This window comes from Danio aesculapii, chromosome 19 (genome assembly GCF_903798145.1).
Source record: "Danio aesculapii chromosome 19, fDanAes4.1, whole genome shotgun sequence".
Taxonomy (NCBI): Eukaryota; Metazoa; Chordata; class Actinopteri; order Cypriniformes; family Danionidae; genus Danio; species Danio aesculapii.
In genome coordinates this window covers 45,227,515-45,241,349 of record NC_079453.1, presented here as the reverse complement: position 1 = coordinate 45,241,349, position 13,835 = coordinate 45,227,515, and the positions used below count along the sequence as shown (strand labels likewise).

The 13,835-nt window shown below is 35.1% G+C and overlaps 1 protein-coding gene across 4 annotated transcripts in view; it reads right to left on the bottom strand.

Annotated features, from left to right (window-relative positions):
- Positions 1 to 4,405: 4,405 nt before the first annotated feature.
- arpp21 (cAMP-regulated phosphoprotein, 21) overlaps positions 4,406 to 13,835 on the bottom strand; it is a 164,859-nt gene continuing 155,429 nt past the window's right edge. For 2 of the 4 annotated variants that reach the window (XM_056479693.1, XM_056479692.1), the window contains exons 14-20: positions 13,062 to 13,178; positions 12,829 to 12,977; positions 12,304 to 12,384; positions 10,301 to 10,528; positions 10,130 to 10,208; positions 5,932 to 6,047; positions 4,406 to 5,054 (exon numbers count right to left, since the gene is read on the bottom strand). In XM_056479693.1, coding sequence (XP_056335668.1) covers positions 4,860 to 5,054; positions 5,932 to 6,047; positions 10,130 to 10,208; positions 10,301 to 10,528; positions 12,304 to 12,384; positions 12,829 to 12,977; positions 13,062 to 13,178 — 965 coding nt within the window. In that variant the 3' untranslated portion in view covers positions 4,406 to 4,859. The remainder of the gene's footprint in view (positions 5,055 to 5,931; positions 6,048 to 10,129; positions 10,209 to 10,300; positions 10,529 to 12,303; positions 12,385 to 12,828; positions 12,978 to 13,061; positions 13,179 to 13,835) is intronic. The other 2 variants (XM_056479696.1, XM_056479695.1) reach the window with 2 other exon arrangements.

The window sequence follows — 13,835 nt, the reverse complement described above, 5'->3', positions numbered from 1 at the left end:
TTTTTTTTATTTTGCCTTTGTAGGGGCAGTTTTTTTAATAAATAATTATATTAAGGCTGCTCGATATTGGAAAAAATTACACAATGTGATATTTTTTATTCTGCAACATATATTGCGATATCTATACAATTTCACTAGGTGTGTTCAATAAGTGATTAAATAATTAAATAGTGATTAAATTAAAAGTGATTAAATAATTCATGTTTAGATTGATTGAGATGATTCTGTAGTGGAGTGTATAAAATATAATCAGGGTGTCTGCAGGGTTTTAAAAGTCTTAACTTTTTAAAATCTTAAATTTACTGAAATATTGTATTGTAGGTCTTAAATCATTTTAAACAGATCTTAATTTCCCAAAATCCAAGTAAAGCTTCCCAAACTGACCAACCAAATCACCAATAATCCATCTCAAAACTTTTTTTTATATTTAAGTTTTTTATTGCAAAGAGATACAATTTTCAACAGCTGTTCGACATTTTTACATTTTTCTCCAAAATTAAATTCCCTAATCTGGAAAAGAAAACCAAAGCAACACATCCCTTTACATGATCTTCCATTAATACAAAAAAATAATTACAGAAGTAACTGGGCCATTAGAAAAAATCCTTAGTCTTTAGCCCTGTAAAAGTCTAAAATTTCATTCATAATGGTCTTTAAAGGGTCTTAAATTTGATTTGGAGAAACCTGCAGAAACCCTGATAATAAACAATCTACAAGCGTTGATAAATTTAATAAAGAAAAAATATGCAAATTAAATAAACAGCATTTTAATTGTTTTACGAAGAATGGGCTATAATGCACACAGACTTTTAATTTTCAGCCAGGCAGCCCAAGAGCTTCTGGTGAACTGTCTTACCATTACAAAAATGTCACGTTTAAGAAAAATCAGCGATCTTCACTGCCTGTTAGATATACGATATACTGCATTAAATTCCATTCCACCCCGCCATGTCTTTAAAATATGACAGTTTATTTTACCCCAGTATTTTCAATGGAATTTCTGCGCTAGCCTGTTGCTACTGACGGTGCTAGCGGTTACGTCGGTCTTTCATCTCGTTTTACGCTTGAACAACTAAATGAATACTTAAGTCCATTTCACTGAATGTATTGCAATTACATTACAACATCGATGCTGTAAAAACAACCTTGTGAAATTGAATATAAATCACCAGAAGTTTATCATTGGTTTCAAAACTCTAGCTGTGCATAGAGCCTATTAAAATGTAGCTATACAGTGATTGAATAATTGAATGTTAAATAATACTGCATAGTTTTCCTTTCATAAACACTTGAATAAAACTAATTGTTATTAATTATTCAGCAACAAATAGTACATTTTCTTATGCCCGAATGCTTTTAAAACCCTCGCACACTCACAGGCCTCAAAAAACACTTGCAAAATAATCAATTATAATCCAGACTCAACATTGCGTAAACTCGCAATGTGATAATTGCTAAGGATCACATTGCGATTTCAATGCTGAAATGATATATTGTGCAGCCCTAATATATAATAAAAATATATAAATAATATGTTTATAAAACAAAATACTCCAACCATAGTCTTTGTATCAACCAGAACAGTATGAACCTTTAATTTTGACCTTCAAATGACAAATTGTATGAAAATGGCTGGTCAATTAAACGTATAAGGAGCTCATTACATGTAGGACAGCAACATTTTGATGATATCCGATCGTGATATTGTAACGTTATCAATGTAACATAACGATTAGCATCAAACAGTTTGTTTGGAGCCGTTTTTCTAACATAATGCTGCAACCGAATTACAAACAAAACACTTCAGCCCAGGACACAAGTCTAACACAAATTATGCAAAAACTCAATAACAGTCAAATTGAACGATGAATGTTTTACTTACTTTACTTTTTTCGTTCATGATTGACCCCGCAGAATTCCGTCAGTAAACGTACACATTCAAAACTCAGCGGTGACTAATCTAAGCGCATCTGATTGGCTACTGTTATCAATTGCTCAACAGTAACGCGTGTGATTGGCTGCAAGTTGCCCGCTATCTTGAATTTGTTTGTGGGAAAATTTTGTCACAATACCAACGCTAGTACTACACGTAAACATTGGGTTTAAAATACGATTCATAATACTATTATGCCATGATTTACTCACCCTTGTTGTTCAAGGACTTCCCCCTGTAGAAAAGTCCAAATGATTTCAGATGCTTTTTTGTTTGTTCTAATTACAGACAGCTGATAGAAAACTAATATGACATGATTGCTAAAGTGTAATCGAGTATAATTAATTTCAGGTTGTAATTTACATCGCCAGACAAGCATTACGCCATTTCAACGACGCGTTTGATAGATTTGTGAATGAATCATTCTTTTGAGTCGGATCTTTCAAATGAATCAATTAATTCGATTCGAATGATTCGTTCAGGAATTGTATTTGATCCTAAAGCCCAGATGAATGTTTTGTTATTGCACATGTAATATAATTGTTTTTCGTTATATTGTTTTCTTGTCAAACTCACTATATTATATATTGACTGTAAACTATATTTAAAGGACGTTCTACCAGAAACATACATTATCTGTCCCTGAAATAAAAACATAAAAAGTATTTCATCCCCAAAATTTCTAAAATAGACTGACGGTTGATTTCTGTGAGTTGCTCTGTAAAGGAATATGTCATTCATTTGATTCTTAGATTCTTTTCATTATTTAAAACAGTTTACAAATGTACAAACCCTGTCGTCCTTGTCCTCAGCCCAATTGAACCTACAGCTTTAATATTTTTGTTATGCTAAAAATTGTTATTTAGAAAAAATACATCATTTGATTAACATATAATTATAAATAAACATATAATTACAAATAAATTCTACAAATAAATACTACAAATATATAATACAAATACATTTACAATCGTCCCCATGTTTCTGTCAGTCAAATTTGCATAAAATTTACATAAAATGTGTGCAATACACTATTAGGCTATGACTTAGGGGAAGTAACATCATTCGATGGAGGAGAAGCTGACAGCGATCAAGGGTACATTCTTTTATTTAATTGTATGATTTTTCTGAGGACGACAAGCTTAGGGGTCAGGCCCGGGCACACTTTTTTGTCAATGAAAATGCATGTTTCTGGTAGAATGTCCCATATACACTCACTGGCCACTTTATTAGGTACACCTTACTAGTACCGTGTTGGACCCACTTTTGCTTTCGGAACTGCCTTAACCCTTCGTGGCATAGATTCAACAAGGTTCTAGAAATTTTTTTTAGAGATTTTGGTCCATACTGACATGATAGCATCACGCAGTTAGTTGCTGCAGATTTGTTGGTTGCACATCCATAATGTGAATCTCCCATTCCACCACATCACATAGGTGGTGACTGTGGAGGCCATTTGAGTACAGTGAGCTCATTGTCATGTTCAAGAAACCAGTCTGAGAAAATTTGTGCTTAATGACATGGCGTGTTATCCTGCTGAAAGTAGCCATCAGAAGATGTGTACACTGTGGTGATAAAGGGATGGTCAGCAACAGTACTCAGGTAGGCTGTGGTGTTGACACGATGCTCAATTGGTACTTATTGGGCCCAAAGTGTGCCAAGAAAATATCCCTCACACCTTTACCACCATCACCAGTGACTGTTGATACAAGGCAGGATGGATCCATGTTTTCATGTTGTTGATGCCAAATTCTGACTTTACCATTCGAATGTCACAGCAGAAATTAAGACTCATCAGACCAGGCAACGTTTCTCCAATCTACTATTGTCCAATTTTGGTGAGCCTGTGTGAATTGTAGCCTCAGTTTCTTGTTCTTAGCTGAGAGGAGTGGCACCCGGTGTGGTCTTCTGCTGCTGTAGCCCATCTGCCTCAAGGTTGGACGTGTTGTGTGTTCAGAGATGTTCTTCTGCAGACCTTGGTTGTAACGAGTGGCTATTTGAGTTACTGTTGCCTTTCTATCAGCTGGAACCAGTCTGGCCAGTCTTCTCTGGCATCAACAAAGCATTTGCACCCACAGAACTGCCGCTCACTGGATATTTTCTCTTTGTCAGACCATTCTCTGTAAACCCTAGAGATGGTTGTGCATGAAAATCCCAGTAGATCAGCAGTTTCTGAAATACTCAGACCAGCCCGTCTGGCACCAACAACCTTGCCACGTTCAAAGTCACTTAAATGCCCTTTCTCCTAAATTTTGATGCTCGGTTTGAACTGCAGCAGATCGTCTTGACCATGTCTACATGCCTAAATGCATTGAGTTGCTGCCATGTGATTGGCTGATTAGAAGTTAACGAGCAGTTGGACAGGTGTACCTAATAAAGTGGCCGGTGAGTGCATTTCTCTAAATAAAAGTGCCCATTGGAGGATCAATTGACGATTATAAATGTGTGTTAACAAAAGAAGCCAACAAGCAATTTACCAATTAAAAGGCAATATATTTAAGAAATATTATCACATAGATATTATCCAATCCGATCAAATAAAACTCTGTAAAACAACCAAACAAACAAAAAAAAATATATATATATTTTAAAAGAGCTCTTCATAGTTCTACTTTGTTGATAACGGAGAACACTGACTCTAGTTTCACTCATGTGACATAAACAAGATAAATATATAGTATCGTAAACTATTCAAATACAACATATGTATATTAGGCAAAAACACAAGGAATATAAATAGTATAAATTATGCTCTCACGGCAATTTAAACATGATACTCTCATAATTGATATCCATGTAAAGTAAAAGTCAAATCAATTTTCTGACCAAGTAGAAAAGGCTGAATCTGAGGGATGCTCTCAGACTCGTATGCTACAGACTGAACATTATCGTGTATACAAATACTGTATATGCATTTGAATTGATATCAGTACCAGCACTGGTTCTGGTTAACGTTACAGCCATTTTTGCAGCTAGATGACTGGAAGGAGACTCCCATCATATTGAGAGCTGGAGGAGGAGGAGAGTTGCAGTAAAGCTGAACTCCAGCAGGGGGAACCATACACTGCGTCTGCCCGCCCTGACCAGACACCAGCACTGCAGACTGATGCTGCTGCGGTACCTGAGAGAAGAGACAGTACATATAGATGTTTTATTAGAAATTTTATTTTAATATTTATATTTATAGAAATGACCATTTTTTAAAAACATTAAGAAATATACATTATATATAGTATGTATTTTATATTATTATATTGTAGCCTACTTTATTTTATCCTAAATATTTATTTTTTTAATAATTATAATTATTTTACCATTATTTTGCATGAAATATAAATGAGCAAGTAAATAAACAACAACAACAACAATAATAAAATAATTAATAACAAATTTATTTTTTAAATGTATTTAAAATTATATAGTATTATATAATGTATAATAAATTCAAATAATACTCATATATTTATATATACATACACTATATTTATATATACATACACATACATTATATATATATATATATACACACATACACATACATTATATATATATATATATATATATATATATATATATATATATATATATATATATATATATATATATATATATATATATAATGTATGTGTATGTATATATATATATATATATATAGAGAGAGAGAGAGAGAGAGAGAGAGAGAGAGAGAGATGTATCTATCTATATATACTGTATATACACATACATACATACATATATACTTGTGTGTGTGTGTGTGTGTGTGTGTGTGTATGTATGTATGTATGTATGTATGTATAAGTATTGTGACAAAACTGTATGCATGTAAAAAGTTTGTCATAAAATAACAGTCATATTGTGTAATATGCAATAAATAAATAAATTAATACATTTAATAAATAAATAAAATTATACACACAGACCGAAATTAACAACTACATTTTTTAGTATATTAGTTTTTAGTATTTAGTATATTATTTAGTATATTAGTAGCTTTATACCTGATAGGAGGATACAGATGAGTAAGCTCCCATAATCCCTTGCTGTGTTTGTGGTAAAACCTGACTTCCCATTATGCCCAGGCATCCTTGTTGATTAGAAACCACAGGCTGATATCCTGTTAAGAGAAATGTTTTTTGAATGTTATAGTGATTAATTTTTCAAATAACAGCAAACACAGACAGTTCCACGCATTCTTCATTTATTTCTACATGTATTTTACACACTGAACCAATAAGATGTGCTGTGACCAGGCTTTATCTCCTCGTCTGCTCATATCAATGCAGAAGTGAATAGCAGGAAAAGAGACCGGTTCACTGTGAGACGAGTGGCAGCATCTCTGACAGTAGAAACGGCCCCCTGTCCTACTACTGACAGATCCACGAGCAGAGCTGCAACACACACACACACACCCTCAAAAACATTACAGCAGGACACATATGAAGTCTTCCCTTTTAAATTTACTCAAACTCAGAGGTATTTGATTTTTAATGTACTTAATTGTTCTTACTGATGGATGTATATTTATTTTGCAAGAAAACCTTTAAATTTATTATCATTACGTCTCATATTACTAATTATTAATGACAAATCAAAGCAATTTGGCTGTTTGCACCAGACAAAACATAACAGAAATCTAAATACAGCCATTCAGAAGCACACAATAGTGCACTCACTGCACCCCAACGAAGTGGTAAGGTTTATAATCTAATTAATACATATTAAACCTCTTTAACATTATTAAATGTAGCTGCTGAATCACTGATTTGTGTTGGTTTTGAGTGTCAATTTTAATGGGTTTATTTTATTTTCAAGATCTGATGTGAACTATCTGCTGCTGCTTTCAGTAGTATGGCAATAAATGTCATCACTGAATAAAGCACATGAGGTGTACCTGAGGTGATCATTGTCAGTTTTCTGTTGTTCAGCCATTTCCAAAATATATATTTCAGGTGTTGGTTAGGACAAAAACGGATATGGAAATATTCCTTTCATCGTGTGCTGTTGATTTTATTTGGAACACGACTTAAATGCAGCCCTAAGACTCAACAGTCAGGTAAACTGCATTTGGCGTTGTCAATCTGGCAACCTGCTCTTGCTTGTGTTTTGAACCAGGAGTGCAATACCTAGTTCAACCACTTGGTGTCAAACTTACATACTGCACCTTTAATTATCCTGGAGCGTCATAATAATGTATTACACACACAAAAACACTGAAGTTTGGACTCAATATTTGGATTATTTGGAACCTAGTTTCTGCCCATTTATGTGATGAATATTTTGACTGTATTACTATCTGGACAATAAGCAATGTTTTTACCCTTTTTTCTTATACGTTTTATTTGAGTTTTGTCCTGTTTTATATATAATCTGAGTTTTTTTTTCCTTCCTTGTTTTGTTTTGGGTTTTTCCTCTATCTTTTGAAGATGTATTGTTATGCATATTATTGTGAAAATTAATTAAAAAAAAATGTAAAAAAAACATAATTATACAAAAAAATACAAAACATTATATACATAAATACTTTTATACAAGTATATACATATATTAAAGTATACAGTGCATCTGGAAAGTATTCACAGCCCTTCACTTTTTCCACATTTGTTTATATGTTACAGCCTTATTCCAAAATGGATTAAAGAGCCCATATTATACATGAAATAGGGTCATATTTAGGTTGTAAGGGTCTCCAACAACTGTCTAATATGCATGCAAGGTCATAAAACACTTTGATGGTCTTATAACCTGCATTTATTTTTACCTAATTATCCCAACGACTCCCATATGAATCGTTCAGCGATTCATTTGTTCCCAACCCCCTCCTCAGCGCGAAGCTAATCTGCGCTGATTGGACCGATGACAGCCTGCTGCGATTGGTCGACAGTGACAGGCTTCAGCACGAGACAGAGTGAAATGCCCAGCTGGTAATCAACTATATAAAAGTAGTCACAGTGCACCCGCGCTTCATAGTGTAAGGCTTTTTTCACACACACACACAACCCTCCTCAGAAGAACTGGGGAGATCGACGCGAGTCTCTCCCTCTCTCTCTCTCTCTCTCTCTCTCTCTCTCTCTCTCTCTCTCTCTCTCTCTCTCTCTCTCTCTCACACACTCACACAACTCTCCTCAGAAGAACTAGGGAAAGCGACGCGAGTCTCTCTCTCTCTCTCTCTCTCTCTCTCTCTCTCACACACACACACACACACACACACAACGCTCCTCAGAAAAACTAGGGAAAGCGACGCGAGTCTCTCTCTCACACACACACACACAACGCTCCTCAGAAGAACTAGGGAAAGCGACGCGAGTCTCTCTCTCTCTCTCTCTCTCTCTCTCTCTCTCACACACACACACACACAACGCTCCTCAGAAGAACTAGGGAAAGTGACACAAGTCTCCTAGCTTACGATCGATCGCCATAGCAACGACAAACGGCAGTGGAACGCGAGCTCACAAAAGCCTTTAACGTTAAATCCGTAAACAAAGCGGCACGCGTCGCGTTTTTAACGTGGCTTACATGTGATAAGAGAATATAAAGAGTAACCGCATGTACTGTACCAGGTTAACAACTCATCTTTGGGTAGAGACTGTCAATATTATCTATCTGAGCACAGCGTGACTTCATTCGACCGGCGGCGTCTGTGTGTGTGGGTAGTGTTTTTTCTGTGTTAGTGGGCGGGGCCGCAGGTTTCAAATCTCCCTGGTTTGCGCGCGTAACTACTGGCGAGGCTTGTGTTTCGTGGCTGCGTCATCGCGAAACACCTAATGACTCGTTATCAAGGCGACTCGTTTGAAGCTCTATGAGTCGACTCTTTTATAGATGAATCAATAGTTTTAAACACTGTACACTTACAGATTTAAGCCTTAGCTGGATATTTCACTTCACTTAGAGCTGTGTTACACACTACATGGAAGGGCATTTTCAAAAACCCATAATATGGGCTCTTTAAATTAATTTATTTCCTCAAAATTCTACACACAATCCCCCATAATGACAATGTGAAAAAAGATTTTTTGAAATAGTTGCAAATTTATTACAAATAAAAAATCTGAAAAAAAAAAAAAAAAAAAAAAAAAAAAAAAAAAATCACATGTACATCAGTATTCACAGCCTTTGCCATGAAGCTCTAAACTGAGCTCAGGTACATTCGGTTTCCACTGATCATTCTTGAGATGTTTCAGCAGCTTAATTGGAGTTCACCTGTGGTCAATTCAGTTGATTGGACATGATTTGAAAAGGCATACACCTGTCTATATAAGGTCCCAGGGTTGACGGTGCATGTCAAAGCACAAACCAAGCATAAAGACAAAAGAATTGTATGTAGATCTCTGAGGCAGGATTGTCTCGAGGCACAAGGCAGGGGAAGGTTACAGAAAAATTTCTGCTGCTCTGAAAGTTCCAATCATCATGCCTTGGGTGTTTTTTTTATCAGCAGGAACTGGAAGACTATTCAGGATAGAGGGAAAGATGAATGCAGCACTGTACAGAGACATCCTGAATGAAAACCTGCTTCAGAGTGCTCTTGACCTCAGACTGGGGCGATGATTCAGGACAATGACCCAAAGCACACCGCCAAAATATCAATAGAGTGGCTTCATAACAACTCTGTGAATGTCCTTGAGTGGTCCAGCCAGAGCCCAAACCTAAATCCTATTGATTATCTCTGCAGAGATCTGAAAATGGCTGTACACCGTTGCTTCCCATCCAACCTGGTAGAGCTTGAGAGGTACTGCAAAGAGGAATGGGCAAATATTCCCAAAGACAGGTGTGCCAAGCTTGTGGCATCATATTCAAAAAGACTCGAGGCTGTAATTGCTGCCAAAGGTGCATCAACAAAGTATTGAGCAAAAGGCTGTGAATACTGATGTACATGTGATGTTTCAGGTTTTTATTTTTAATAAATTTGCAACAGTTTCAGAGACTCTTTTTTCACATTGTCATTATGGGGTATTGTGTGTAGAATTTTGAGGAAATAAATGAATTTAATCCATTTTGGAATAAGGCTGTAACATAAAAAAGGTGGAAAAAGTGAAGTGCTATGAATACTTTCCTGATGCACTGTATATTAAAAGTATAAATTATATTTAAGTATTTATATGATTAAATTACTGTGTTACAATGTAAAGAAGTAAAAGTTTTCTCAAATAAAAATAATCAGAGAAAGTAGTAATTCAGTACCGTAGTAAAGCTTCAGTTTACCTGTCTGTGTGCTGTAAGCAGCTGCTGTGTACTGTTGAGATGCACTGGCGCACTGAACCGGGTAACTGTAAACTGAAACCTGACAGAAGAAACCAGAATCGACTCACAATTACACATACGATATGATATGACATCACATCATATCTTATTCCCAATTTAAATACGCAGTACCTGGCTGCTCTGCTGATTCGGAGGGGGCGGGGCTGTGGGAGGAGCCAGAGTCATTCCAGGGCTCATGTAACTCTCTGATTGGTGAGATGGAGCATAGCTGTGGAGGGGCGGAGCATAGGTGTGTGTGGGCGGACCTCCCTGCATGTAGAATGAGGACATTTCTGGAGGATCTCCTGATGATTGGTGACTCAAGGTCATGTGACCAAACTTAGCGCTTATGTCTTCCCTCTAGGGAACCAAAATTTATTCATATTACAAATTATTACATATTCAGAAAACCATTCTTTTTTTTTTTTAATCTGAATAGCTGAATTTTTAGCATCATAACAGTCTTCAGAGTCATGCTTAAAGTACACATGAAAACAAAACTAACCATATTGACTGTGTTAGCTCACATTGCTAGTTTTGTGTTGAACATTCATCTGTGCATACCATTAAGAAAAAATAACTGTTTGCCCTTGTAATCTAAAATTGAAATTTGAAAATGCACTTCCTGTTTGTTTTCAGTTAAACTCTCAGATTAGGTCTGACTGAGGTATTGGGCGTGGCTAACATACTTAACCACGCCCCTCCAGCTGTCAATTTTGACAACAAACAGAAATGGTGAGCAGGAGGAGTCTGTTAGGTTGTAATAACTCTCCCCAAACCCTTTTCCAGATCTTTCTAAATGAAATGCCTACTTTACGACATCCAATCAGCTCGCAGTAGAAAAAAAAAAACAAGCCACGCCCTCTATTTACTCATTTATTATTCAGTTTCTCTAGCAACTGCATCACAATACGAAATTCAACCTTAATTTAGTGCTCAAAATATTGTTAATAAAGAGCTGATATGATCCTTTAGCTGACACTTTTATTCAGCTACAGTGCTCAGCATATACGAATACACCCTCACAAATCTAGCTTTAAATTTCATATTTTAATAGAAAGCTACAGTATACAATATTATATTTGTGCATATACATTAAATTAGTCAGTACTGAAGCCAAATCTGGAGCTTATCTAACAAAATAACTTACAATAATGGTCCAAATACTAGTACATCCAAATTTATGTTATAGAAAAATATTAAATACAAATAAAAATAAATAAATAAATAAATAAATAAATAAATAAATAAATAAAATAAAAAAAAAATCAAGAAAAGCAAAACATTTTAAAATTGTTGACATTTTTTTTTAAATTTTGCAATATTTTGCTTGAATTTTAATTATATTCTCTTTCTATTTCTAAATATGTTTGGTGACTAAAATATTATTTTAATAAATACATCTGTTTAATAAATCTGTTTTGTTTAAATGCACCAAAATACATTGCCTATATTCACTGAGAAATGGATAAACATATTCAATTTTAAAATAGGGTGTGGTTTATTACGCTGAGCACTGTTTACATGTCATATAATATGACCCAAAATAAAGATATGGGTCAAAGTCATTGCATTTTAGTGTCTGCATCAAGTTCAATTTACAAAAAAGTGATTTAACGAGTCTCTGCTTTAATGTGGGAGGACATTTGTGAAATAAAATATAAAAGTATGAGTAAACAATGTTTAAATGTATGACAGTCATTTTATTCATTCATTCATTTTCCTTCGGCTTAGTCCCTTATTTATCAGGGGTCACCACAGCGAAATAAACCACCAACTACTCCAGCATATGTTTTACACAGAGGATGCCCTTCCAGCTGCAACCTTCTACTGGGAAACACCCATACACACTTATTCACACACACACACACACTACGGCCAATTTAGTTTATTCAATTCACCTATAGCGCATGTGTTTGGACTGTGGGGGAAACCGGATCACCAGGAGGATATATATATATATATATATAATAAGGATGCATTTTAATGTACAGGTATAAAAGTTAAAGCTGTATTCTATAGTTTTAAATGCTTAATAATCATTTTTGTCTTTGTGATGTGTGAATATAAATTATGTAAGAAAAAAAAAGTACACCATATAATATTTACATTGCAAACCACTGTATATCACTCACAGTCTGTTCCATAGGGAGCTGCTGAGAGGTAGAAGTGTTCATTTGCTGAGGTGGAAGGTATGACACCGAGGAGTATTGAACCTAAATCAGAAAAGAGAGGATTGTACATGTGATTGATTTTGATAAAGGCACAGCACATTAAAGTTTGGAAAAGGTAAAAATGACATTTACCAGTGCTTTAAGAAAAAGCTTTACATGAGTAATGACATGAAATCAAATTTGCCTTAATCTTTTGACATAAAAGACAGAATTATTAGCCCTCCTTTTATGGTTGAAAACAACCTACTGATCAGTGTTGGGTGTAATTAATTTAATATAAAATGAATTACTTATTGTAAATGAATTACATATCTGCTGAAAAAGTAAAGTTTACTGTAAAAGATGACATATTACAATTACTTATAATGTATTTGTCTTTGTTGTTTTTTATTTTGCATAATAACAGCTCGAACATCGACATCCCGAAAGTGTACAACACACAAATACAACAAAATCAGAAAACAGAAACGACCCCAGCACACATACCTGTGGGACACCGTGGCTTACTATTGGCTGCTGCTGAGGGGGAAGGGGCGGGGCTTGTGGCTGCACTGGGTTAAGCTGTATACTGGACTTCTGACTCACTGGTGGATTGTAAACAGCAGGAGTCCCATCAGGATTTAGAAACGGCTGCCCTGAAGGACACATCCACTGTTAGATGAATCAGTGTTTGTTTGAGTCAGCTTCTATTAGCTGGATGATGTTTGCGTGCCGTGTACCTGTATGCGGATTCAGCAAGATGCTCCCAGGAGGTATTGATGATTCAGCAGGCACGATAATGTAAGTCGGGTTGTTGTTGTTGGATGGAGCGTATGACAGAGCCGAGTCTGACACTGCTGAATCAATCAGACCACACACACACACACACACACACACATTAAGAGGCATTCTGGGTCACTAATTTAATAAAGATGTTTGTGAGGCTGATCATGTGACTCACTTTGATCATGCTGGAGAACATGATCATCAAGCTTGTGTTAATACAGTTTGAGTGCTGCTGTTCTTAAAGCATTATGAGGGTAATATACAGTTGAAGTCAAAATTCACCCTCCTGTGATTTTTTTTTTTATTTTTCAAATATTTCCCAAATGGTGTTTAACAGAGCAAGGAAATTTTCACAGTATTTACTATATTTTTTCTTCTGGAGAAAATCTTTTTTGCTTTATTTCGGCTAGAATAAAAGCAGTTTTTAATTTTGTAAAACTAATTTTAAGGTCAATATTATTAGCCTTAAGCAATATTTTTTTTCAATCATCTACAAAACATACCATTATTATACAGTGGTTTACCGTAACTGTACCCTAATTAACCTAGTTAAGCCTTTAAATGTCACTATAAGCTGAATACTAGTATCTTGAAAAATATCTAGTCAAATATTATGTGCTGGCATCACGGCAAAGATAACAGAAATCAGTTATTAGAAATGAGTTATTATAAGACAAAATTATTAGCTCTCCTGTGAAATGTATTATTTTTCAAATATTTTTCATATG